This window comes from Aspergillus novofumigatus (genome assembly GCF_002847465.1).
Source record: "Aspergillus novofumigatus IBT 16806 chromosome Unknown P174scaffold_7, whole genome shotgun sequence".
NCBI classification, from domain to species: Eukaryota; Fungi; Ascomycota; class Eurotiomycetes; order Eurotiales; family Aspergillaceae; genus Aspergillus; species Aspergillus novofumigatus.
In genome coordinates, this window is record NW_020194280.1 from 839,413 (window position 1) to 865,937 (window position 26,525).

At 49.2% G+C, this 26,525-nt stretch overlaps 10 protein-coding genes across 10 annotated transcripts; 3 read left to right on the forward strand and 7 right to left on the reverse strand.

Annotated features, from left to right (window-relative positions):
- Positions 1–516: 516 nt before the first annotated feature.
- P174DRAFT_444560 (DNA-protein crosslink repair co-factor UBX5) lies at positions 517–2,770 on the reverse strand. Its single transcript, XM_024828117.1, has 3 exons — positions 1,980–2,770; positions 979–1,901; positions 517–928 (listed from the first exon to the last, which is right to left on the reverse strand). Exons 1-3 carry the CDS (start codon positions 2,464–2,466, stop codon positions 806–808), a joined length of 1,533 nt encoding a protein of 510 aa, XP_024679409.1. The 5' UTR covers positions 2,467–2,770; the 3' UTR covers positions 517–805.
- A 327-nt stretch (positions 2,771–3,097) lies between these two features.
- On the forward strand, positions 3,098–5,436 carry P174DRAFT_506424 (AAA family ATPase CDC6). Its single transcript, XM_024831312.1, has 3 exons — positions 3,098–3,275; positions 3,339–3,602; positions 3,649–5,436. The coding sequence occupies exons 1-3, from the start codon at positions 3,224–3,226 to the stop codon at positions 5,244–5,246; spliced, it is 1,914 nt and encodes a 637-aa protein (XP_024679410.1). The 5' UTR covers positions 3,098–3,223; the 3' UTR covers positions 5,247–5,436.
- Positions 5,437–5,883: 447 nt separating this feature from the next.
- On the reverse strand, positions 5,884–8,770 carry P174DRAFT_423677 (GTPase-activating protein RGD2; the record flags this gene model as incomplete). The annotated part of the gene is made up of 5 exons (XM_024825141.1): positions 5,884–6,881; positions 6,938–7,123; positions 7,184–7,279; positions 7,338–8,484; positions 8,543–8,770. The coding sequence occupies 5 exons, from the start codon at positions 8,768–8,770 to the stop codon at positions 5,884–5,886; spliced, it is 2,655 nt and encodes an 884-aa protein (XP_024679411.1).
- A 937-nt stretch (positions 8,771–9,707) lies between these two features.
- On the reverse strand, positions 9,708–12,193 carry P174DRAFT_444563 (amino acid permease GAP1). Its single transcript, XM_024828118.1, has 4 exons — positions 11,492–12,193; positions 11,005–11,422; positions 10,912–10,951; positions 9,708–10,891 (listed from the first exon to the last, which is right to left on the reverse strand). Exons 1-4 carry the CDS (start codon positions 11,763–11,765, stop codon positions 9,893–9,895), a joined length of 1,731 nt encoding a protein of 576 aa, XP_024679412.1. The 5' UTR covers positions 11,766–12,193; the 3' UTR covers positions 9,708–9,892.
- Positions 12,194–16,578: 4,385 nt separating this feature from the next.
- P174DRAFT_375823 (RNA-binding protein LSM5) lies at positions 16,579–17,161 on the reverse strand (the record flags this gene model as incomplete). Its single annotated transcript, XM_024822649.1, has 6 exons — positions 16,579–16,617; positions 16,678–16,741; positions 16,858–16,885; positions 16,939–16,977; positions 17,025–17,081; positions 17,137–17,161. 6 exons carry the CDS (start codon positions 17,159–17,161, stop codon positions 16,579–16,581), a joined length of 252 nt encoding a protein of 83 aa, XP_024679413.1.
- Positions 17,162–18,055: 894 nt separating this feature from the next.
- Positions 18,056–19,262, forward strand: P174DRAFT_375702 (3'-5' exonuclease; the record flags this gene model as incomplete). The annotated part of the gene is made up of 2 exons (XM_024822637.1): positions 18,056–18,959; positions 19,015–19,262. 2 exons carry the CDS (start codon positions 18,056–18,058, stop codon positions 19,260–19,262), a joined length of 1,152 nt encoding a protein of 383 aa, XP_024679414.1.
- Positions 19,263–19,437: 175 nt separating this feature from the next.
- On the reverse strand, positions 19,438–20,874 carry pex10 (ubiquitin-protein ligase peroxin 10). The gene has a single exon (XM_024828119.1). It carries the CDS (start codon positions 20,761–20,763, stop codon positions 19,630–19,632), a length of 1,134 nt encoding a protein of 377 aa, XP_024679415.1. The 5' UTR covers positions 20,764–20,874; the 3' UTR covers positions 19,438–19,629.
- A 466-nt stretch (positions 20,875–21,340) lies between these two features.
- P174DRAFT_423682 (EXS domain-containing protein) lies at positions 21,341–22,796 on the forward strand (the record flags this gene model as incomplete). Its single annotated transcript, XM_024825142.1, has 5 exons — positions 21,341–21,425; positions 21,487–21,536; positions 21,605–22,287; positions 22,355–22,668; positions 22,723–22,796. The coding sequence occupies 5 exons, from the start codon at positions 21,341–21,343 to the stop codon at positions 22,794–22,796; spliced, it is 1,206 nt and encodes a 401-aa protein (XP_024679416.1).
- A 325-nt stretch (positions 22,797–23,121) lies between these two features.
- Positions 23,122–24,554, reverse strand: P174DRAFT_394557 (uncharacterized protein; the record flags this gene model as incomplete). The annotated part of the gene is made up of 2 exons (XM_024823636.1): positions 23,122–24,250; positions 24,296–24,554. 2 exons carry the CDS (start codon positions 24,552–24,554, stop codon positions 23,469–23,471), a joined length of 1,041 nt encoding a protein of 346 aa, XP_024679417.1. The 3' UTR covers positions 23,122–23,468.
- A 524-nt stretch (positions 24,555–25,078) lies between these two features.
- On the reverse strand, positions 25,079–26,507 carry P174DRAFT_444569 (Ac45/VOA1 transmembrane domain-containing protein). Its single transcript, XM_024828120.1, has 5 exons — positions 26,374–26,507; positions 25,997–26,295; positions 25,838–25,942; positions 25,545–25,778; positions 25,079–25,488 (listed from the first exon to the last, which is right to left on the reverse strand). The coding sequence occupies exons 1-5, from the start codon at positions 26,466–26,468 to the stop codon at positions 25,349–25,351; spliced, it is 873 nt and encodes a 290-aa protein (XP_024679418.1). The 5' UTR covers positions 26,469–26,507; the 3' UTR covers positions 25,079–25,348.
- Positions 26,508–26,525: the final 18 nt, after the last annotated feature.

Genomic DNA, 26,525 nt, shown 5'->3' on the forward strand with positions numbered 1-26,525 from the left:
GAATTTCGCTGTCAGCGAGGTTAGTAACCTGTCTGTCTCTATCATGCCTGAGCACATTACTACACCAAGGATCGTCTGACTCTCAATGAGATCCCTTGTCCCTTCTGCGGATTCCAACCAGCTGCGTGCTCTGAGGGGACTATACAGGCACCGGCAAACAGGGCGAATGCCTTTAATCCTTGCTTCCCACTAGCCCTAGATTCAGGATATTGCGTAGGACAGTGAAGCTAAACCAGACTCTGAAGATGTCTTAGTTCTAGTTAAGTGAATGTGGGATTACCCTTGCGTCTCTGGCGGCAACAACAAGACAACAACAACAGAGAAACAGTCCGTTGATTGGAGCAGCGCGGGGTTCATTTTGCCAGGCGGTGAGGTCTATCTCCGCATTTGGTCCAGGACAGATCAGTTAGGCGGTGAACTTGTTTCAGATAACAAGCATACAAAGGTGAATGATTAAGGCTGGATAAGACAGTTTAGACTACAAGGCAGGGCGCATTCATCATAAGATCAAGTTTCATTCCTATCAAGAAAAATGGTCGCACATCTATAGTGACATCAACGTTAAAGATGCAGTCATCAAAGCCACATGTCATGCAACATGTGTTCAGATAAGATCATGATCATAGCAGAATGGACAAATCCAGTCAGTATAGAAGAGAGATAATATGTTTGTAATATGCCAATGTAGAAGCCAGTAGTAGAATGGACAAAGGCCAACTGTTTCTATCACCAGCTCAAATGGCCAAATTCCAGTCGCAACGCCTCTAAAATGAGAGCTGTGGTATGTGATGGATCAATCTCGGGTCTATAGGTCTTCAAGGTATCCTATCATGACCGTTCCGTTCTTGAGGCCTGCCTCCTCAATGCTCGAATCGAGTGAATCGATTAGATTGCGGCCCATTGAATTGAGCTCAAACTCAACCCCTGCCTTTTCCGGTAAGGGGGGTCAGCTTTGAGCCATTCGTAAATCCTTCTGACAGGATCGACCAGAGCAAAGCGACGAATGACCCTTCCGGACGGATGGCGAAATTGAATACGTGTAGTAGTAGCAGGATCGGCTGGTGGCTCAGTATGTGGCCGGTCATCCGGAATGGACCAGAACAGTGAAGATGCTTCTTCCACTGGCTCCTCGGCAAGATCGTCTTCACCCATAAGGACATCATCAGTAGGAGCGGCCTTGCCTTTGCCCTTGACGTCTTCAGTACTGCGGGTCAAATCGTCCGGATCCACCACTCTGTGAGTTTGTGCTACCCCGTCTCCCAAGCTATTTCTCATGGCCATTTCCAGCATTTCTTCCTCGGTCATCGTGTCGATGCTCTTCCCCTTCTTTTCGGGTTTTCGCTTCGCCACTGGGTTTCGCACGTTATGCTTGAGACTGTAACGGTCGAGGAATTCATGAAGCTGCATGAGAAATTCCGCAGGCTTGACCACAGGTGGCCCGGACCAAACTTTCATTTGCTCGCCCGTCCGAGGATCAACGATGGCTATATGGGGGTAGTTCTCAGAGACATCACTCGCTTGAAAATAGTATTGCAGATAAGGCGTCGCACGTGAATCATCCTTGGAATACTGCAAAAAAATGAAATGTTCTTTGACAGTTTCCTTGACTCCGGGATCTTTCCACAAGTCTCTGTTCAATACTTGACAGTCGAATATGGACTGATCCTGTATGTTGACAAGCAGCCACTTCTCGTTTTCACGACCCTCCTGCCGTGCGAGATCCCAAGGCAACCGTGACATGATATCAAACGGGGGCCGGTACATCTCTGCTAGCATGTTTTGTTTGCTAGAAGCTTCAGATGCTCCGCCTGTAGCCGCAGCAAGTCTTTCGCGATGCGAGCTTTCATCACCACCAGCCCAAATTTCTGCCGTGTCCCTTTGATTGAATATACCAGGTCGACCTAAGTGCAGATAACAAAGTTAGAAAGCTGCGGAAAGAGTATCGGTAGGGACAATGGAGAATTTGTGGGGAAACTGACTGCTTCTTTGCTGGCGCGCACGTAACTGGCCCAAAATACTCGCATGCATGTCACCGTCGTCGAAGTCCGCCTCCGGCCCCACGAGCGTTTCCGTTGTGCGGGCTATAGGAGCTCTGACACCATCTGAACTATCTCTTCCGTCACGGTACATTTCTTCTTGTAAACGACGGGCCATAGCTTCATCATCCTCAAACGTCAACCCCTCTGGCTGCCGTGCTCGAGGCGCAGAACGGGCTTCATCGATGGCAATATCATCATCGGAATCAATGTGTACGACACCGGAGTTGTCCTCGTACCCAGTAGGGCGCGATGGACCAGGCCCAGTGGCTGATGGAACCGGTTCCTCAGTCAAAGGCGCACCTCCATTCTCAAAATAGAGTTGCATGGCCTGCTCAATATTGAAGTCGGCCAGCTGCAAATACTGAGTCGCCAGCGAAGGGTTCGAGCCGGTGATCTCTGTGAACTGAGCAACCACGTCGCTTTCCATGATGGAAGAGTGAAGCTGAAGGTAGTAGAGGTAAGGAAGGGAAGAAGGGCGATGTGAGCGACTTCAGTCTCCAGTGCAGGACAATGGGCGATGGTTCTCCGTTGAAAGGTAAATCGATGCAAACAGTTGCAAACCATACATAGACTTCGAGATGAATGATGAGCACGGCTCGGATATGCGACGTCTCTTGGAATTACTTCAGAAGAAAGTGAATATATGCAGCCGGGCCCGATTCATCGACAGGTACCTGAAAAGAAGAAAGAAACGCTGATGTGATAGGAACTAGTTTGGAAGGAATGAAACTTCTAGTCTTAAAGCATTGAGTACTTCCCCGTCTTCGATCATCCACTCAACAGTGACGCACTTGCCCGTGGCCGCGGGCGGTCTGATTCACCGTTGGCGTAAGATATTCTTTGGTTACCTTACCGTTTCGTGTGTAAAGCTCGGTATTAATAATGGTAATTCCGGCCAAGTTGCCGTCTAATATGCAGCACGTGACACTCGGCTACTATGCCTTTTTTCAAGGGCGCTTAGACGCGCGACGCGTGTCAGTAGGAGACGCGTGAAAGATGTCGCGTTGAAAAGGAATCATGCCTCTTTTGGATGAAGCTCCCGACCCCAACCCTTCAAAGTGAATGCATTGCTGCAGGCACATGGCAAGCGTATATCTATTGGAAGGCTCTTGCACTTACTTCATCAACTCTCATTCAACCTAGCTCTTTCCGAAAATACAACATATTATCCAGCGTACCTGGTAATGGCCGTCTCGGTCCTAGGCAAGCGCCAACGAGGTGCCATTGAGACAGAAGGTACGATAGGCAGATAGCCACCCAGTCTGCCTCAAGTTCATATACTGACAGTGTTGATATCAGCATCGACATTGCCGCTGCGTAATTCTAGCAGGCGCCGTACGCAACCACCTCTCATCCTGCCGGAAGTGAACGAGCCTTCTGCATCGTCAACGCGCCAGCTGCGATCACGAACACGGAATAGCACATACTCGAATCAAGAAAATGACTCTAGCATTAAGGTCACGCTTGTCACGACCGACAAGACCAAGCATGTTGTACGGGTCACTAAGATCGCATCCCCCTCGAAGATCGGTCCCGAACCTCGGACTTCAGAAGTGGTCAATGGTAGGCTATAAGCGGATTTATGATGAGTTGGTACTGACGACAGCAGATGAAAATACAAAACCCGTCGAGTTCAAAACCCCTTCAAAGTCCAGATACCGAGACGCCTTCGAATCGCCGCCAGTCACCCCGAAGCACAGAGTGCAGGTTGGTGGCAAGTCGATGACTCCGCGCACACCTCGCCAGATATCGAGCCCATCATCTTCTCAAACTATTTATACGGCTGCTAGGCAGCTATTCGCGCGAGGGGCAACTTCCGGTCGATTGGTTGGACGGGACGCTGAGCGTGAAAAGCTGACCTCATTTATCCAGGAACGCATTACCTCAAGGGAGGGCGGTTGTCTGTATGTCAGCGGGCCCCCAGGTACTGGCAAGAGTGCTATGGTCCGAGAGGTATGCAACGGGCTGGGACTCGACACTGTTCAGGTAGCGCATATCAATTGCGCCAGTATGCGAGGACCCCGAGACGTATACTCGAAGCTCATTGAGGATCTCGGTGACGACGGTCAGGTGTTCAGGAAGAGCGATGTCGATAGGCTAAAAGCCATGTTCCTTCCTGACAGGAAACATGGTGGTCTGTTCTTGGTCACCTTGGACGAGATCGACCACCTGCTCACCGCGGATGCTGGAGTTCTACAGTCCTTGTTTGAATGGTCTCTGAACAACAAGTCGCGTCTGTTACTCATCGGAATCGCCAATGCGCTTGATCTGACCGATCGCTCATTGCCACAATTGAAGGCGAAGAACTTGAAGCCTTGCCTCCTACCTTTTTTACCTTACAATGCTAGCCAAATCGCGAACGTTATCACCAACCGCCTCCGGTCTTTGCTTCCTCCTGATCAGGATGTGGAACCGAATTTTGTGCCTTTTGTTCAGCCTGCCGCTATACAGCTGTGCGCAAAGAAAGTTGCATCCCAGACCGGTGACCTGCGAAAAGCGTTCGAACTTGTCAAATCTGCCATTGATCTTATTGAGCAAGAGACGCTACAAAAGCTGGAGAAGCAGAGCTCGAGTGTCGATGGCGCCTCCAAAACCATCCTGGTTGAGAATAACAACCTCTCATCGCCGGCCAGAACTTCGATATCCAAGCACAACCCCACCTCAACATATACTATCCTTACGGCACCACGCGCAAGCATCGGACATATAGCTCGCATTACTTCATCTGCCTTTGGACAAGGAACCGTCCAACGGCTTCAGGCGCTCAATCTACAACAGAAAGCGGCTCTCTGCTCTCTCCTTGCCCTGGACCGGAAACGGCGCGAGAGTGATATCCCTGGCACGCCGTCTAAAACCAAGATGTCGGCGCCTACTATTAAACAGATCTTTGATACTTATTGCACGCTGTGTCGAAAAGACAATATCCTCCATCCCCTGACGGCTACTGAATTCAAGGATGTCATCAGTAATTTGGAGACGTTAGGCCTCGTCGGCGAATTCCAGGGCCGAGGCCGAGGTGGAACAGTTTCTGGCGGCTCTGATATCAGACGCACTCCCTCAAAGTCGGGCTGTGGGCCGATGACTCCAAGGAAAGGAATGGATGAGCAAGGCCTTGTTTGCTTTGTTTCACAGAAGGAAATCGAGAGCCAGATTGCTGGTCCGGGAGAAGGCATTCTCAGAAGGTTACTCATGGGTGAAGGCCTGTAATCCCATCAGCCTCAGGCCCAGAGGCACTGAAGGACATATGCAATGTTGGGGACTTTTGAGCGCTGATTTATTAGCATTCTGTTTGGGCGTCTAGGATTGTTGGTTGGGTCAAAAAACAAGCATAACTCGAGAACTTTGGGCTGGGCGCTCCTTTATTAGACACCAATATATGGTTACAGCGAAAGAGTCGACCAAGATCATGATTTTACAAGATGACACTCCGCGGACTTCTACGAGTAGAGTATGGCCTGATGAAAAGAGAAATACTATATAACAAGATCCACAATCGCTCTCGATAAGTACAACACGATTTGAAAAGTAGTTTCAAGGGAAAGAACAAAAGTAATAACGGAAGGAATGACGACAGAAGTGTCTCTGGATAGACATGATAAAGATACATGATGAAATGGGTATGTGTTAGGGGAAAAAGGGCTGTATGCATGAATACAGAGAACATTGGAAAAGAAATCAGAGAATCAGAAAGCAGTCCCATCGCCAGCTCGACTAACAAGACCTGCCGAAAGCTCGAGCGGTGATGTTCATATGATCTAACCTTAGTCTGCAGGGTAAACTCAAGCCTCGCTCGAATTTGATCATGACAGCGTTGACAGCATGAAGACATCGATGTCCTGAACGTCTAATCATCCATAGGTTTATCCTCCAAGGTCACACCCTTGGGTTCGCTTTCAGCAAGGCTGTTCCGCTTGCTGTCCGGTTCTGATTCCGCGCTTGCAACCGCGGGGAAGCTGGATCGGTTGCCGAGACCGGGTTTGCGGTTGAACATAGCGCCAGAGCGTGGAATCGAGCTACGCTTTTCCGGCTCGCCTGGAGCTGTCACATAGCCGGGCGTGGGAGTAGGAGTCGGAGAGCCGTCAGAGTTACCTGCAGGCGGAGGACTAGATGATTCCGAGGAGGCATTCTCTCCGGCATCGGCAGAGGCTGGGGAGTCGCTTGATGTGCCATTAGGGGCGCTATCGTTGGTCTGGATGTTCACGTTTGTGAATTGCTCTCCTGTTGTGGGAGCTTCAGCGTTGGCCGGGACTTCCAAACTGCTCCTCGTGGCTGCTTTCCTTTCGGTCGGGCTGGTGACGTGGATTGGAAACCGTCCAGCCTCCGAAGCACCACTGGAGCGGTCTCGCCGATGCTTGCGGGGAGGAGCGGGGCTATTGGCACGACTGCGGTCTACGATAGCACGGTTCCTTGCCTCCATTGCAGCACGGCGATTGCTCTCATCTGTGCTAATGGCACGTGGGCGATTGGATGTTGAGCCTAATCCAAGCACGCTCGATTGACGTTTCAGCTCGCCGAAGATAGCATCCTTGTGAGCGAAGAGGTCACGAATAAGACGGTAGTTGTGACGTTCATTCATTGTAAGGCTGTTCTCAACACGAGGGCGGAGGATGCAGGGAGCCAGTGTTTGCGCCAATGCGGAGATATATGCCTCGTCGGCAGATGTTAGGTCTATAAGGCGCGTGAAATGGGTCATGATGGCGTCAAGTGTAGCGATGTTGTTGAGACGAAGCTGACCAAGGGTGCTTTGCAGAACTTTGATCCGTCCGTCTTCCGTCGTTTCATGAGCGGTAGTTGAATAAATAGTCTTGACAATCTCATAAACTTGCGAAGAAACAAGGGAATCTAGTAAGAAATTAGGTCGATGAGCTAGAACACCTCCACCATTTCTTGATACGGACCTGGTAGTTCAAGAAGGTACAATTTCAACACGCTCGCGACAATGGGTATATCGTATTTCTGAAGGATTTCGTTGTAATCCGCTTTGCTGTTATTCAATGCATTGCGAAGGTGATGCGTTGCGGCCAAAGGAACATCATATAGCCAGATCGCACGGCGCGCTTCATCACCTTCGAGTTCGGGATAATCTGAGAAGATTGGTTAGCTCAAATGTACTTGGGCAGGAGAAAGGGATACCGTTGGCCTACGATTGTCCAAGTACGTCAGTAGAGTCGTCACAAGAATTGGAACTCTCTTCCGATCAGCTCGAGCTCTAGCCTCAAGATCGACCCCGAAATTTTGTTCTGCAAGAGTGAGAAACCGTAGTACACACGATATAAGCCTATCGGGATGTAACCGTACCTTCGACGGATCCGTAATAATTCTCATAGGCTTGGACCCGTGGCACAAAACCGCCTGTACGATAATTTTCCAGCAGATAGCGTAGATCTCCCAGCGGCCGAATTGTCTCTTGATAGAGCATCATGTGATCGACGGTGCTTTGCAAGTTTGGAATGACGTTGCTGATGGCACCCGAGAAGTCGAGAACGACCGCCTTGATCGCTTTGAGACGATCCAGCTCACACTGCTCCATGAAGCGGAGATTCTCCACAATTTCTTCTTCGAGCTTACATCTGATCTGATCCAGTTTCCGCACAGCGGCTCTGTACCGTTCATCGGCTTCGCGCGCCTCCCTTCGTAGCTTATCAGCTGGAGTCTCGTTCGGGTGTGGGTTGTTGAGAGGATTCCAGCCCGCGAGCATCTCTGATACGGAAGCAATCGGTGATTCACTGCCGTCTTCACTGGACGCAATCGACATCACGCGCATCAGAGGCTTCTTTTTCTCGGGAATTCCCGTGATTTGAAAGACTTTTGGGCGCCATTGATAGTTCATCTTGGAGCTGTTGGCGAAAGTGCTGCCTATATTGCCCACCAGGCGCAGAAATCCATTATCGACAAGATCCTGACCGATTCTCTCGGCATAGCTGATGCTGGTTCCATTCATGTACTTTTGAATATACTCCACGATATCAGCACCGTTGGATGTATTCTGATAAGTTCCAATGATAGGCACTTTGACCTCCCCAACCTTGAGATTATCAAGCATGTGTATCAGGAGCTTCTTGAGGTCCTCGGGGGCGTAGACTCGATCTCCCAGCTCGATCGGCTCCTCCTCCTCTGCTTGTTCTTCCGGCAGAACAATCTTGGGTGTCGTCTTGGCCTTGGGGCTGGTCTCAGGGTCCTGGAAAGCCAACTTGTTTTCTTCTTCCAGATCCTCTACCACCCGGCACTTGTTGAAGTAGTGGCTCCGTAGCTTCTTGGTAAGTTCCACCTGCTTGGTATGCTCCTTAATCCGGGCCTGAAGATCATCATGGGAGTTCTGAATTCGAGCCTCGTGCTGGTCACACCATCGTCTGAAGGGGGAAACGACGAGTTCACGGATGTTCGACGCAATCTTTTGATGGTTTTTGGAGGCCTCAATCATTTCCGAGCGAACACCTTCATACGCCTGAGAACGCATACGATCAGCAAGTGAGCCTCCTTCGAAAGGGCGAAGAACAACCTACCTTTCTCACGCTGGCCCCATCATCTTTCGCAAACCCTGCTGTCATGCGATCAACGTTGGGCGCGATTTCCCCTAGCTTGAGACCATACTGCTCCTCCGCATCCGCTCGCAAGCTCGCAATAGTGAGAATCTGCCTGTTTTCGACGACACCCTGTTGGAGTTTCCCATACAGCACCCCAAGACCGGTAGCATAGTCCGGTGTCCAAAATGAATCCGCGAAACCAGGCATTTTTCGTTCCCCAAGGTGTCCACTGCAGCACTGGCCCGGGTAGCTTGTGGAAATGTTTATCAAGCGAGATTAGAGCGACTGCCGCGCGGGGTATCTCGAGGTAGACGGAAGGCCGAAGGAAAGAATGACTTGTGCCGTGCCCGAAACTTCACACAACCACACGCTGAGATACTCCCGAGACAGCCTCGAGAGCAGAAAGGACTACTCAAAATGCGAAAGGGGTGATGAGTGACCAGACTCTTCCGAACCGCTTCTTTTTATCGCACTTGCAAATCCCAGGGTAGAACAAATCGGCTGCGAGCAGGCATGGGCTTGGGGAGAATGTATATGAGGGCGCCTAACGATCGACCAGAGCGGGCGTTTAGCAGGAGTGAGAGCTAGACGAAAGCGAAAAAGAACATTGCCAACGAAATTGAAGTTAAAGAAAGTTCAATTGTACAACCCGTCCTCTGAACGCGACGACAACAGCAACATGGAGTGGACAACAATACAGAGATTAATGAGTTTGTCTCGCTGGCCCGAGATTCTAAAAAGAGTCTGGGTTGGCCGTTTGGACTGCCGTCATGTAATTAAGCTACGGTAAAATTACGCGGGTTTGGGCTCCAGCCACCACGTTGTTTTCTCCTGGACTTTAGCTGAAGTCCCTATTTTTGGGTATGTTAGAGAGGTACGTTGGCGTGGCAGGTCGAAAGATTACAACACTTAACATCGTGGGAGAACATTTGTGGCTGATATGATACCAAACCTTACAGTACGCAGTAATAGCCACCAATCTTAGCGGTTTCCTTCTCAGTAAAGCCATTACGACGCTTTATTGCCTTAGGCAGACGCATTGTCCGTCCTAACAATGCTCAACCGGTGGTCGTGGAATACAGCTTGCTGTGACATGGATTGGACAACGTATCTAGATTTGCATGATTCAGTAAAGCAATAATTCCTTGATGATTGGATTGATCTGCAATATCGGATTTATTTTCCCGATACACAGTCATGGATTGAGGCTGTCAAAGCCGAGATAGAGTGACATCATGAATGTACAGAAACTGAAATGAAAATTAAAAACACCGCAAGAACGTCACGCGTGTCTCAGAGAAGAGAGCTTCTATGAACTACACATCATCTCTAGCAGAAGGTCTTATAAACCTTCTTCCATACAGGCCAAGCGGCCTGTTCAGCACGTTCCTCCTCAATCAGATGCTGGATATCCAACTCCCGACGACCAGTGTGCAAGTCCATGTCTTTAGCACGCAGGAAGGGCGTCTTGTAATAGAACTTGTAAGCGACGTAGAAAACAAGAACAACAGGCGCGGCCAGGTAGACGGAAAACCAGCTCTCGACCAGCTCGCCTGTAGTCATGTCGCTGTAACCGATAGGTGAAAAGCCGACCCAGAACTGGGCAACCAGCACAAGAAGATTGAAGATAAACCCGATCCAGGAGCCGACAAGACCCGCCTGAGACTGGAAAGCGAGCTCGTTCAAGCTGTGGCCCTGCACCTTCCAGGCTTTACGGAAGCGGATGTGGGCGAAACAAACGGAGCCCCAGGTGAAGATGGACGAAAGACCCGAGATAGCCATCATCCACGTGAACGCATCACCCTGCTTGCTAGATGCGGCGAGGAATCCGAGCAAGCCCAGGGCCGATGCGACAAGAATGGCAAAAAGAGGACGTCCCTTACGATCGATGTACGCGAGGAACTGAGGTGCTTGCCTCTGCTCGGCCAGAGCCGCGAGGGTACGCGAGGAGCCGTAAACCGAGGAGTTACCAACGGACAAGACAGCAATCATGATGACGACGTTCATAACGGAGTCAAGACCCGAAATTCCGGCATTCTTGATCGCAATGACGAACGGGGAGGCTTTGGCATCCGCGCTCGACTCGCCCAAGAGCCGCTTGTCGTCGTACGGAACGAGCAGGCCAACCAGAGTGAGTGAGACGATGTAGAACAGACAGATACGCCAGAAAACCTGCTTGACGGCAGTTGGAAGGGACTTGCGAGGATTCGCAGTCTCAGCCGCAGCGAGACCGACCAACTCAGTACCAGCGAACGCAAATGCAGCGTTGACGAAGACGCTGCAGAGACCTTTGAAACCATTGTGGAAGGCACCCGGCGAGTGCCAGTACTTTCCACCGATATAGCCACCCTTGGGCCTCCACCGCAGTTCAGAATAATACCAAGTATACTATTTTTTGTCAGTCGGGCGCAGCTCGAAAGGGATGTTGCGAGATTACTCACATGAAACCAATAACCGCGATGACCTTGACGAGCGAGAAGACAAATTCGGCTTCACCATAACCCTTGACACCGAACAGGTTGATTGCCACGATGACAGCCCAGAATATGGCGACCCAAGCGGCATTCGAGATGCTCGACTCCCAGTAATCAACTGTGATAGACGCAGCGACAATTTCCAGGGGCAAGACGATCAGCCATTGGAGAGCATAGTTCCAACCCATAGCGAAACCCCAAGCAGGATCGATAAAACGGGTTGAGTAGTGCGCGAAAGAACCAGCGACGGGAAACAGCACGGCCATTTCACCCAGCGCATGCACAGTGCAGTAAAGCATGCAACCGATCAAGGCATAAGCAATCAGCACAGATGCCGGACCACCGGTGGACAAAACCTTTCCAGAACCGACGAAGAGACCAGTACCTGTGTGAAAAGACTAGATTAGCAAGGATCATCAAAGCAATGTGCGGGATTCCGAGCGCCAGTCCATACCAATGGAACCACCAATGGCAATCATCTGCAGATGACGGTTCTTCAGACTGCGTTGCAGAGGAGAGTTTGCGGTCTTCTGCGCAGCCTGTTCGAGGTCAAATGTCCCGCCATTCGATCCAGAGGTGTGCGCCGTAACATGCGCGTTAGGGTCCCTCTTGAAGCTGTCCCATATCCGCTGACTCATGCTTCCTTTGGTAGTCTCTGTTTCACCATAGATTGGGGGAGGGTCGGACACCATAGGCTCCGCCTTAGGTTCAATAGAATCTTTCTCCATGATTGTGTAGTCGTTAATGAAGCGAAGATAAATGTGACATGAAGGGGTAGGATAAGTGAAAAGGAGTGAGGTGAGTAGATTGATACAAGATGGAGACTAGGAATGTACTGTCTAGCGTTCAATGCAGACAGACTATTTAGTCTGAGTGAATGACGAGGGAGAGGCAGATGGGTCGGTATAAATAATTGAAAACGAGGGCTGTCTATGGGATGATCACATTCTCACTAGGTTAGGTAGACTAGTCTCAAAGACAATAATCATTTTTGCCTCTTTAGTGTCCAGATACGAAGAACGCTTTCGCAGCAAAGGAAAGGTCCCCTCACCCAGGCGCCACACAGATAGATAGATACCAAGAGTCGGGATATCTGTGGTTGGGCTTACTGGCCGACAGCTTACGCTTTGGCGTGCTGTTCCCTAGGACGGGGGAAGTTAAAAACAGCGAAATTGGCCGGGCCCGGGGTAGACTAGATCCAATTAGACTTTGCTTTAGTAGTTTATTATTTAATGATTTTGATTATTATTATTATTATTATTTACGATGACCCTTGATTTTTGCCATCCATCCTGGACAAGTTTGAAATTATTATTATTGACCAGTGGACTCACTGAACTGACTGCGGGAATAATGACAGACCACGAGCCATTTCAACTCAAAACTAGACCAGCCGCATCTTGCATCAAGCTAGTCAGATAATAATAATAATCATGATAATAATACAGATTTCTTTCTAAATATCCTATCGTCGTGGTTAGAATCTTAGAATAACCCCTGAACCTAACCAGAAACCATCTGTTATCATCCACCCTTCTGTACGATATCCAGAGTAGACCAACGCCATTGCAATCTGGTGATTCCAGGGAAGTACGGAAAAAGTGGCGTAAAAAGGGAGAGAACAGCATGATTGCATGATCCATGCACACAAGAAAGATAACATCGAATTAAATATAAGAGGATGCTAATGCAATACAACGTCCTCTGCCTAGGTAACAGGTTGGGTTCAGCTTCCATGTATCTAGGATTCTAGATAGTCGCTTGATTTAACAGAGGTTCCACATGGAGTTAGTGGCTGTACCGCACTACCGCTTCGGGTTAGAGAGTCTATGGGGCACTGGCTAGTGGCCAGCTTGGAGTTGGGGTTGGGCAAGTTTCTTGGTATCATATATCCTGCGAGCCGCGATCGCGGACAACCTGAGACTCGAGCAGTTGAGCTGCTCATGGTGCCTCTCCAGATTGGTGAGGATCCATCCATTTGTGGAGTTGAAACCACCGACTTGCTAAGTTGGCCTAGAGACTCCATACTACTTATCTATGCATAACCATAGATAGCCTGGAGCGCTCTGCTATCAAACAGCTCTGTTACAAAGGGCTCTTATCACGGCATTGGTAATGGACTGTTGTAACCACTAATCTGGACGACTGAGGAGATATTCCGTTTGCAGACATGACATTTCCTATACCAAGGAAACCGCAGACCGCCAAGGATAAGAGAATACTACCTTAGTACTTCTTCGCTTATACAGGGCTCTACATGGCGAATGACTTTGGGGCGAATGGTCGATTGCCAACACAATAGGCTGTCTCGATTCTCTACCTTACTGTGCCATTCGCTGGGATGGTGGCGACATCGCTTGTGATTTGTGAACCATGAGTCCATGGTTAATGAGGGCGATAAGGCATGGATTCCTTGGCCTCCTGCCCTTCTGGAGGCCAGAGCAGAAAAGGAGGGGTGGGGCTCACCGGACAAGCCGTCGTCGCTTTGAGAGGTGAAACCCGCTAATCCTCATTAGGAATTAGTCTCCGCACCACTTCTTCCACGCGATATCCTCCAATAACCAATCAAAAATTCCATTGGCAGCCCCATAGATAACACTTGCCTAGGTATTACTCCTTACATCTGAAACCTACAGTAAGCTGATGATCCTGATATGCACGGGACCGCGCGACCGAACACCACGCAGATAAGGGATTGTTTGTGTTTCGATGATTTATATCATACTGTGGTGAAGTCGCTACTTTGCTTCTGGAAGGTCGAGGGAAGAAGGCTGATAACTTGACAGTGCTTACTTCCCGAAAACCATATCCCCGATCATGTACCTGGCTGGCTGTTGCCAAACTTACCATAACTACGCAGAACTTAGAGAGCCACAACGCTACACCTGAAGAGAGCTTCCTACTCGTCTGTCTCAACCGTGTTAGGGGATCTCCAGATGCACGGAAGCGCAGTAATCCTTGAAGTGGCAGGCGCAGATGCCATCGTCCTCACCGGCGCTTGACCTCTATGCCCAATCTGGCACATAATCAGCGTGTTCTGATATTCAGTCACCTTCCTCAAAGTTCTGAAGGCGAGGGCTTCGACGCGTTCAATTCAGGTACGATCGAAAGTCCAGGAACGCCTGAATTGCAGGAATAGTGATACGTATTTTCGGTGGCACTGTTCTATCGACTGGTACCTACAAAGTAAGATGCGATCGCTTCGGAATCCGTCGGCCATCTTGCATTTCAGCCTGTTGCCCAAATCTTTCTTATGCAGCCCAGGTCACTATTGCCCTGTCAGCACCTTACCATTCACGAATACGTACTGATAGATAAATGCTAGGATAATTTATTTTCCTTGGCCACTAACTGGGCATTTGGCCTCATTACTGTCCTGTCTGTGCGATTGATCACGCATATGCTGGTGAGTAGTGACCGAGGCCCAGAGTACCACACAAGCAGACCACGGCTACTTTTTCCTCCCTCAGCCAAGTCTTCCCGAGTACTTTGACTACTCACCACTCCTCGAAATCATACGCTAGATGAAGTTCATTTCTTACCTTTCGATTCGATGGTCTACGGTGCCCTACTTTGGTTCAAATTTTCTTCAAAGGGCTCTCCTTGTCTGCCAGGACCATAATAGTAATTAAAAATTCTTCTTTGTGTGGCAAGCAAATTCACTGTACTCTGTAGGACTGAAGGAATTACCAAGCCTTAGTGGCTGACTCCTGCTGACGAAGATGGCTGATGAACCGGCTACGGTAACATCGCGCGCAGATGGCGTAGCCATTAGCCTTTGGGGCGCTTCTGGATTCCAGAAGAACAAAAGTTAGTTCCACGCCCCAAGTTTCCAGAAATCCAATTATCCCTCGCCATCAGCAGGGTGTTTTGGACTCCTCGCATTTTGCTTTTTCACAGGATAAGATGAGAAACTTCGTTCACGTGACGAGATCAATATGTCGTATGGCTCTCACCGTGAGTACATTAGCCTTAAAGGGAACACAGGATCCTCGTGGCATCGAAAAAGCCAAAAAAAAAATGTTACACAAATGTCGTGGTTTTCTGCACGGGCCAACCTAATAGTGATACGCTATATTGACATAACATTTAATTTCTATTACCGAATCGAGTGACTCTGTGTCTACAAAATGAGTAGAGATCGTAGTTGAAACGCAACGATTTGGGATTGGACGCACGACCGGGACTCGACCGGCAACGGGCATCAGTCTCCCGCCGAAAACAAGTTCAACCGACCAAAATCGCGCAATGATATATCCCTGTCTCCAATGATATGGACTTCAGTGTCATATGATGGGGTATTGCTGGCTTCCGTCCCCTTCTCTTTCCTCCCCTTAACCACTCCGGATCAATGATTGGAGTACGAATAATAGACGCGGTGGGAGTTGTCTCATAAACCGCTCTTTGAATCTCCGGACATCCTTGGATGTTGCCGCTTCGCCCCCGTCTCGCTGTGCAAACGCGGGGAATAGCGGAACCTGTTATGTAATAGATTCCACTCTGTGATCTGGGGAAATATCTGGGGCAGAGAACCGAGCACAGCAAGGCTCACCGGCTGAAATGAGTGGAAATCACTTCAAAAATGATCTTGTCCAACCAGCCTGTTTGCACAGAGTTCAAGAAAGATTCCGCTGCCAACCGACTGCGAGCGATCGAAGCAGCGGATGGAGTCTCCCCAAAATATCCGCGAGCGATCCACCCCGTACTGACGAGACGACCGGTATTCGAGGACATGCTATTCGTCGGACTAGACTTGGAGCCATCAAGTCCGTACTTTTTACCCCATACTCTACAAATCATGGTTTACATCAAGAAGAATACGGGGAAGATTTACCCCAGGTTTTCCGCATCTAAGCGACTAGTGTTCCCCATTCTCAACGATTGTCAATCATGCGGGCCAGTCTCCGCTCGTTGAAGAACCAACGGCTTCAGACGGTCATGGTTTCCTCCGGGGCGGTTCTTGAAGTGACTAACGAAAATAGCTCAATTGGATGTCATGATAGTCATAGGCTTCAGCCATACCCCTGCCACCGTCTAGACTCCTGATCAACGAGCTTGAAGACCAGAAATTGACTTTCTATTTCTGAGTTCATGCCTGTAAAAGCTTCTCGCTGCACTCACAGCTGTTCCCCTCGCATCTTGCCGAGAATGCCAAGTCAATAACGTTCGTATGGGAGCGTCCTTCTCTCCTCCATCTCGTCACATTTCGATTGTACTGCTTCTATACCACCCATTGAGACTATCTCTGTTTCTACTCAGGATTCTCGCGGGGTCTTGCAACCATGGACTGTACCCAGGCCGGTACTCATGATCTTCTGCGGTATCAGCGTCGCTTCTCAAGCTCGGGGAACATGCCTATGCGAGGTCGCATTGGGATGAACTGAATGAAGAATGCAGTGAGACTGCAACTGTGCACAAGGCAACACTTTTGCTATTCAGGTGAAGTTCTATGCAGTATCATTGTGACAGCCGTTTGCAAGTCATGTTCATCATACTGATCAAAAAATAAAATAAAATAAAATAAAATTGGAAATCATAGAATCAGGAGCTGCCAACTGGTCCCTCGCCGCCAGGAATTAACTAGAAGACAACGTCAGAATTGTGCGATCGATGGCGGGAGAGGGACTTCGGCGTCCATACCATGCAGATATTGTTCCCGTTTAGCAGGATCTTAGGAAGCTTGACCTGTGCTCCAGAGTAATCGCTACATTATGTTAACGCTTACACCATCATTGAAGCGCAGAAACAAAACAGAAGGCTTCCTGGAAGAGCTGGCGGGGGTATGAGGCCAGCTTGACAAGAATGAGAGCATTCACCTACAATTCAGTCACATCTTCCAGAACCATATCTGCAACAAATTAGTACCTGTTAGGACTCTCACTGATACTCGAGATAACTTACTGACGTAGTCGTCGAATCCAAGTAATGTGCCGGAGAATTCTTTATTTTGTCAGTACATAGTAGTCGCAGCCACTGTAGTCGCGTACCTTTGTCACTCTTCATGATAACCCAGATTCTCGATCCCACGCACTTATCGATCAATTCTGTCGAACTGTTAATCACAAAAGGTCTATGTATGCACGTGGTTATGAAGATTACCCAAAGGAAGGAGTTGGGACGCCATTGTGCTCGAAGTGTTCTGTGGTCAGAATCTAGCGCGCTCTTCTCACAGCTGCGCCCTTACAATTGAAAGTTTACCTTCAAAAGTAAAGAGAATATTTAGTATCAAGTGTTATGCGTCGTATAGAAAATGATGCCTCAAGCGGATCTTTGAGCTTTCCGCCAGACGATCTTGGAGGGCCAGGGAGCAGGTTTATCCGGTCCGAATTACAGCCAATCACATCTATCGCCGATCCCTCTCCGCTCATCCTGAGAATCTCCGATCAGATACATCTATACAAATCCTGCCACTGAATACATAGGCATGAAAAGATCGACTATCTCATTAATAACTACAGCGAGCCCTGCGGGGATATTTCCTTGATGATCAGCCACCCTATGCATGATACTGTGTAAATCGCTCACAAGGGTCATGTTACTTCGCTCGTCTGTTCGAGTGAAGCAAGTCGGACCACTTCGAGTATCGCGTCGAGAGCTCGGGTCACGGCTTTGCTGACTGGTGTACACTCGCCTGGCGCATAGTAAGCGTATGGACTACCATGATCTAACTAGTCCTAGCTTCAGGTACATTACCAGCAGATAAAAGCGCAGCATGATACCACCCACACGCCTGTGTGGAACGTGCTTCCCAAGAAGCCTCGGGACACCAGACCTCAAATTTCAGAGATGCATATCCAGATACTGGGCTGCATCTCCGGATTCCAAAACAGGCACTTGGCTCTTAAGCCTAAAAAGGCACCTCTGCCTTCCTAGTATCTGTCTCGACTTGGCCCAGCAGTCACGGCAAACGCGTCTAGCCCCCACTTCGAGGGCTGTTGCCAAGAAGTACAATGGATTGCAGAACGACTTGAAGTTCTCGCATTGGCTGACTGGGCTTTGGCATGAAGAGCAAAGCTACATGCGAGAACAAGCATTTTCGACGCTCTCGAGGGAAACTGCGGGAGGCGATCACAGATTTCCTTCCACACGGCCTGACGAATCTGGCCCGGGAAGGCTAAGAATGAACTTCTGCGCCAAACACTCAAGACGCTCGTTTAGCACGGCCCTGATAACGCAATCAATTGCTAATCCTTCCAACCACGAGGATAGTTCTGGTCATACCGGCCAATGCCAGTCGTACAGCAATGCAGATGTCTCACGGAGCATCAGGTCTGGAGATGAAGCACAGACCGAGAGGGCAGTATGCGAGAAGTTTCTGGTTGCGCAACAGTCTCTTGCTTTAACCATTCCTCCGGGCCCCAAGTTCTGGAGCCACAGGCTGCGCAAGGCCCCGAGTGGGAAGGACATCATCGTGCACTATTGCAAGTCCCTTAAAAAGACCGAGGAAGTCGCAAAATACTTCTTGAATGATGATGTAATAGGCTTTGACATGGAATGGAAACCGCAGTCCAGCAGATCTGCCAGCATTCAGAACAACGTCTCGTTGATACAGATTGCAAATGCGGAGCGGATTGCCCTCTTCCAAATTGCGCTGTTCAAACCCGCGAGAACACCGGAAGACTTTATTTCTCCTTCTCTACGAAAAATTCTTGAATCACCAAAAATTACGAAGGCTGGAGTAGCGATTAAGGCGGACTGTACGCGACTAAAGAACTTTCTCGGTATCAATGTTCGTGGGATTTTCGAACTCAGTCACCTGTACAAGTTGGTCAAGTACTGCCAGTCAGATCCAGCGCTCATCAACAGAAGACCTGTCAATCTAAGCGAGCAGGTCGAAGAGCACTTCGGTCTACCTCTAGCAAAGGATGATGACGTCCGATGCGGCGATTGGACCACTGCACTAAACTACCGTCAAGTTCAGTGTGAGTTCTCTTGAACTTGATTTTGTTTTGAGAGTACTAATGGATCTCTCTATAGATGCTGCAACCGACTCGTATGCATGTCTGTGTCTTTTCAATACTATGGACGCTAAGCGCAGGGCCTTGACTCCGATGCCCCCTTTACCAGCACATGCTGAGCTGGATCAGCCGATTCGCCTAGTAGAAGAGCTTGATGTTGAAACAACCAACAACAAACCGGTTGAACCTCAGGTCATCAAGCCGGCAGTGTGTCTTGAGACCGAGGACGATGCTTCTAAAATAACACCCTCCGTACGCCCCATGTGAATTTCTAGAACCTGGAGTCCTACATTGTTTCAGGTAGTCTGTTGATATGATCTGTGTTGGGAGAATACCCTTGTGGAGCATTCAGCGTCATTGCATTATAGAAACTGCGTTGCCAGTTTCCGGTCATCTTTTACCAGGTCAAGCAAGCTATGTATACGCATATGAGCGAGACTTTGCAAGTGTCATTGATTTCGTTTTGAATCGAAATGTTGAGATTATCATGCAAAAAACTAGCAGTGGGTATATGTCACAAGCCGGTCAACCCGTCACCTTGCCAAGAAGCCATAATATCGAGGCTTGATGAGACGCGGGCGAATTGACACCCTGCACCGAACATTGATATGTTTATAATGAATGTACAGTTAATTCACCCCCTCAGCGGCAGGACCTTAGATGGTATTACCTCTTGTCGACAGAGCGGACACTCCGGCTTCTCGCGTACCCAATCGCGAATACACGTCCAACAGAAGACATGTCCACATGTTGTGACACTGGGGTCTTTGTACAATTCCAGACAAAGCGTGCACTTGCTCTGTTGCCCGGAAGGAATCCACGGAATGACATTCGAATCTTCTGAAAGATCATATCGAGCTGCAGAAGCAGGAAGAAGCGGAAGGTTGTAAGGGTTCTGAATGGAGCGGATCAAGGAGTCGTCTTGTGTCTTGGAACCAGCCACTTCGGTCTCAATACCCTCTCCCTCTTGTTGCATACTAAGACCGAGTTTTCGGATATGCAGAATGCCTTGTACCGCGATCTGAAGGGCAAGCAAAACCCCCAAGACCTCATACCCTACTCTCCGTTCATTTTCCTCGAGTTTCTTCGTGAACACGTAGCGCAGTCCCCAGAAGCGTTTCGACAAATGGTAATAGGAGCCAGTGAAATAAAAGGTTGCTATACTTAGGGCGTAAATAGGTGAAAGCGAGGTGATTGAGTCGAGATGCTCGAGAATGTACGTCTGGACTCGAAGTGCGGTGAAGAAAGACTGCCTCTTTGAAGCATTTTTCTTGGTAAATCTTAATATTTCTGCTTTCTGCTGCGCTTTCAGTTGTTGCCGGGCGATGCTACGCTCCAATTTCGCGCGTAGTCGCTGGCGAAACCCGGGGAGAATCCGCTGAAGCGCCCACGGTACTAGGATGCTACTCAGAATGTAACCCGCTCTTCGGTGAATCGCGGGGAGCTGAAGTGTATCATCTTCCAGTTGCACGAGGTCGCAATACTCCTCACCCAGAGTCCGATTGCCAATCAACGTCGTCAGTGAGAAGTACAGAATTTCGGTCAGGTGTTTGATGGCGTCCGAATGGATATGAGCAAATCGTGCGCCACGGAGAGAACGGATAATCGCTTGTGCCTGGTTGACCAGACTGGAAGTTAGGAAAACGTCCTTTTCATGGGAGCGGATAATATCCGGTGACGTTGCGAAGGGGTAGAAATGGGCGGAGGAGCTCAGACTCGGCGGAGATGTGGGAGTAGGTAAGGAGAGTTTGAGATCTTCGTCTGCCATACTGAACCCTGAAAGTTGCAGAGAAGGGGCAAAGAAACGAGATAATCACGGTTAAGGAACCAGTCAGGCAAGTAACATCGTGATATTTCCTGGAAATTGTGCTTCATCTCTTCCCCATAGCGGAGAGCGCCCTGGTAAGACCGCAACTCGGCGATGAGTACAAAATGCCTCGGTAATTCCCACGTGACTCTTATCACGTTATCTCCAGCTCACGTGGGGCAGAAGATTCCATTTTTGGATTTCACGACTCTTGAAGACATCACACTAAGCCTACGAAGGACTGGCGCTTCCGAAACTAGAAGCCGCGCGGAGCCGCCGAAGCCGTCGTCTATCCCTGAGCTTCTGCATCAATTAATCTAGAGTGGTACATAGAAGGTCTAGTCCAGCCCATGACGATTAATTTTTGGCAGTAATTCTCACCCCTAGTCACTCTTTTGCTTCAATTCTAGCACTTGGTTCTCTTCTTGTTCGATTGGAAACAACTCCTCTCCATCACATCCGGCCAGTTCTTCTCACCCTCGCCTTGTTGTAACTCCTATTTAGTTGCTGATTCGCAGCGCCGCTTGTTCGATGGAATATGGGTCCTGATCAACATGCTCAACTTGACGGCTTCAGTCTTTTCCTCCCTTTCCCCTATCGGGTTGCAGTAATACTGGTTGCTGGTGCGTATTTCACACTCCAATCGGTCAATTGTCATATGTAATATTAATATCCGTGGCTTAGGATTCTGGGGTTGGGGTGCCAACCTTCAATATCTCTCTCGGGCGAATATTGTGAGTTGTCCGCCCCATTCCCTCAATACAGAGAATCTCGTACAGAATCATATGCTTACTCTCTCTAGGATCTACCGGCCCTCATCCGTTATCCCGCCCGTCAAACTCCTCAACAACCTCCTCACCATATTTCTACTTACCGGCTCGCTACCCTTTTGACGGCCCCTCTCCTGTTCTCCCTCCTTATCTTCTGGCTGTTTACCCACGGCTCTGCTGAGCGAGTGGAGTCATTAGACTTCATTCCGCAATCGTATCTATTTATATTCATCATTCTACTCGTTCTGCCCGTCAACCGTTTGTCACGGTCTGGACGAAGTCGGTTTCTTAGGTCTTTGCGGCGCATTAGTGTGGGAGGATTGGCGCAGCCTCAAGATGGTAAATTTGGAGACATACTGCTGGCAGATGCTCTTACCAGCTACGCCAAAATCTTGGGGGACCTCTATGTTACATTCTGCATGTTCTTCACTCCGGATGTTTCGAGCACCTCGAAACCGAATCGCAGTTGTGGAAACGATTATGTGGTCCCCATCATCATCGCACTCCCCAGCATGATCCGACTGCGGCAGTGTCTAACTGAATATCTTCGTGTGCATCGGTCGGGTCAAATAGGGGAAAATAAAGGAACACAGCACCTGGCAAACGCTTTGAAATATGCCACTGCATTCCCCATTATTATTCTTGCGGCCAAACTTAGGAATTACAATCCTTTGGAGTTCTATGGGTTCAGCGAAATGAGCGTTTCCCGGCTGCTGTATGTATAACCCAACTCTCTATGCTTAGATCGGAAGAAATCGCAACTAACAATTGTTGTATCTCAGCACCTTCTTCACTTTCATCAACTCTACCTACTCCTTTTACTGGGACATAAGCAAGGATTGGGATTTGACTCTCTTCACTTCTTCTCGCGCCGATCCGGACTGTCCTTATGGCCTGCGCCGCCATCGATTCTTCGCTGATCGGCTCTACTATGCCGCAATCCTTGCTGACCTGCTCATTCGATTTTCCTGGGTCACCCGGTTCTTACCGGGCTCTGTCTGGCTTAGCGAGAAGGAGTGTGGCATCTTCCTGCTCATGGCCTTGGAAGTCGCCAGAAGATGGATGTGGGTCTTTTTCCGAGCAGAAGCAGAAATGAGTAAGTCGTCATCTCCAATTCTGTGGTCGCTCGATGCTAATTCGGAATCTGCAGTCAGAAACAGTCGTGATCCAGTCATGGGCGACATCCTTCTCGGCGAGTTCAACCGCAAACTGGACTCTGACTGAAAGAATTCCGCAGGTCTTCACGGTTACCTCCTATCGATGACATGACACTTCCCCAAGATAGACCGATACGCGCTTTACATACTTTCCGACTTCTTGTATGTTGTTCCAAGGCTTCGCTCGCGTCTTTAATCTTTATCTACTTGAGCCCTTTGCCTACCCTGTCGTTCCAACATTTCGCTCCATGCTTCATCTTGGTTTTAAATTATGTCCGCTTTTGGCGGCTTCGTTGCTTGTAAATACTGACGTCGCAAACCTTTTGGTGTGTATCATATATCTGAGCGTTCTGGAGTTGTCCTCTTCCGCGTCTTTTTCCTGGTGTGCAATAATACTCAGCGAGCATATAGACAATTATCAGGCTTATCATTAACAGAAGGCTAGTATCAACCATTGAGAAGGAAAATGAAAATGTACATAATCAATCACAGCCCTGCCCGTCTTGACTCAGCCAATCTGCAGTCCACTCTTTGTCGTCAGAATCAAACAGGAGTAGAATGTCACTGGCATGGCCATGCGTGACTCGTATAGAGACATGAATATTAACTTAAGTATATGTTAAACGAGATCCTGTATGTATGGGTCGAAAGCTGTGAACCCGAGATAGGAAAACATGAAAAAGGAAAGAAAATAAGAAATAAAAAACAATGCATGTTTCGACGCCCGTTGAAAGCCCAATCATCTATGACCGTTGTCTGATTGAGGGGCATGGCTTTCAAAAAGGTCCTCCAAGAAAGCACTGGGAGTTCGTCCATGGGTAGGAGAGGCAAGATTCAAGGAGCTGGTAGAGCCTGCGACATACGAATGCCTGGTGGGAGGATCATAGTGAGTGTCATGTAGACCGCCAGGCGATAGGCCCGGCGACCTAGGAGGGCTAGGATTGGATTTGGTGCGAATGTAGCCCTGCGAGTGGGGTCGCGTTTCTGGCGTCGAGTATGGGATGTTCTGACTCCCCGTGGGCGCAGCGTTCCCTGCAGCATAGTAGCCCGCCGGAAGGTAGCTGGATCCTCTGTTTCCGCTTGTATGCATTCCGGCGCCTGCGGTCGGAGAGAAGAAAAGACCGCTACCAGTACTGGGGATATTGGATGCTCTTGGATTGTAGCTGTTGCGGTGGTGTGGGGGAAGCTTTTCGAGTGACATGCTTGCGGGTACAGCGCGGGAATGCCTTGATGACCTCTTCCTCTTGGACCGAATGAGCCCTTTCTTTTCCGAGGCGTGCATCAATGCGGCGCGGCGGACGGATCGGTTGACCGACCATGCGACGAGCCCACGCCATGCCAGCACCGCCAGCCCAATGAAACCTAGGGCTGCACCTACAGCAATAAAAACTGTCCCTTCGGGGGTGTTCGATTTTTGCATGTACGGCGCATCCGCTGTCGGTGGCACGGTCACCACAGGGAAGCCGTCTGTTGAGGTTGCAGACGTTGCAGTCGAGCCCGCTAAGTCGGTGGTAGACGTCGCTGCATCGGTAGTTGTAGAAGCCTCCGTGGTTGAGGTTTTACTACTGGTCGAAGCTTCTGTAGTTGTAGCATCTGTAGTTGTGCGATCGGCCGTCGATTTCGAATCGGTGGTCTTCCCCGCGTCTGTAGTCGCTGGATCTGTGGCCTTCGTGCCCTCGGTCGTTTGCGCAGTAGTTGCAGCAACGTCGGTATTGGGATCCTGTTGGGCAGAGGCCAGTTGAGCCAACAAGACGATCAGGAGAAATAAAAGCAACGTAACGGAGCGCTGATGGGGCTTCGCACGCCCCACATTGAGGAATCTCATCGTCGGAGGGGTTAAGCAGTTGTTCAAGCGCAAGTTGTGAACGTTTCCTTTCAGACGAGGAGTATGAATCCCAACCAATGGATCACCTCGTTCAGCACATTGATAAAGTCCGTCGCACGCGCGATCATAAACAAATGTAATCAATCCCTCAAGAGGAGGTGCAGTTCTCTCCGGCAGGCCTTGCGGTGCAAGTTCTGTACCAGTGTTCTGGAGCCAAACAATTCAACTCTGCGACAACGCTCGTTGAGTGAGAAAAAGGCCAGGAAGACACTGGAATATTGAAAGGCAACGAAGAGCGAGGGACAGCTGCACAAATGCAGCCCAGAAACTTCGATGTAAATGAGGGCTTTGGGTTAGTCTCACTACCGCCATAAATTATCGATGCACCCTCGCTGGGCTGGTTGTTGACCCCGTGCCTGGCTTCTGCCTCAGGCGCCAAAGTCGAGGCTGTGGAGGCGGAGTAACCCACGTGATTTTTATATATAGGCATTAAAGTACTGTCCTACTCTTATCTTCTATTTCACTTATTCAAATTCGATGAAGCCTTTTGCCATGTGTATCCATGCTTCGTGAGAGCCGGATTCAGGTGTGGACTATCTGATGATACTCCAAATGAAATTGACACGACAAATATACATGATATAAAGGCCAGTTGCATTGATACAGCATGCTGAGTTAGCTCTCGTTTGGACATTGCGCAGCTACTGAGGTCAGTTCAAATATGGTATAAGAGATAATGATAGCCAGTAATATGTTCGCTGCAATGGTAATAATCCAATAATGCCAACGAGTGATCATTGCTGTTTCTTCTGCACGCTGGCGGATGTATCCTTTTCAAATGCCGCATAGGGAACTTCAAGACTCGTAAGAGCTCGAATACCAACGTATAAGATCATCAGGAAGAAAAAGGCTGCAAGAAAGCCCATAAAGAGACCTAGAAGCGGTCAGTCGCTACTTATGAACGTTGCAAAAAACCTTCAGAGATCGTACCTGGGGTAAGGTATTGGTACTCTCGGAAAAGAGATTTGTTAGATGCAGGAGTACTTTGACTTCCGTGGGCTGAGTAGTCCCGCTTCAGCTCCATGCGGAGAGGGTCCTGGTAACTGTCCTCGGCTTTATAAACGACACCCTCGGATCCCTCAAACTCCCTCGGCGATGTCACGTAGAGAAGCGTATACTTCTTCGAAGAAGGGATTCGGTCAATGATATCGGCAAGGAGGCCATCTTTGTCATTCGTCAGAACGAACATGCGATGTCAAAATATGATGCATTCGATCACAAACCGTTGTCTGAAAGTTGCTGGGCTCGGTCGGCTCCCAGCGAGAGCATAGGAAAGTCCACATAGATGATGCGAGGTCCCGCCCCGAACTCGGAGGGATAAGAGCTCGCTATATAATCTTGTCAGTTTCGACCTCTAAAGCTTATAAGCCTCTCGAACTCACCAGATGCATCGATCAAAGTAAACTGTGCCCCGCATTCCTTTTCGATAATACTTTGGATCTGCTTTGCCTCCAAAACACCTGCAACCTCCTTGACAATCATACTGGATCGAATTGCTTTGTCCTTCCCGGTCAGCTTTGCGCCCAGGCGGGGCGCGGACTTGCGAGTCGCGAAATCGCTGCTGTGCACACCAGGCTGAGACGCAATAACATAGTAATCCGATGGACAGGTGCTCAGTTGTGAACTAAGATCCTCCAATACACCGGTGGCGGCTTTGATATTTGACGAAGTAGCAAGTATCCTAGAAGGAGCTTGTTAGCTGGATGCAGGTATGTACGGCCCGCGACTCCGAAGCTCAAGTAGCTCCTGGACAACGTACTCGGACGTAGAAGCTAGGAAGAACGGAGATGTATCCCGGAATGCATTTGCACTCACTGCTCCAAGAGCAAGCAGCGTAAGTCTTCCTAAGCGCATTGTGGCGATTTGACTGATTGTAAGCGAGCAGAACGCAGGCTGAGGATGATGTTGCTT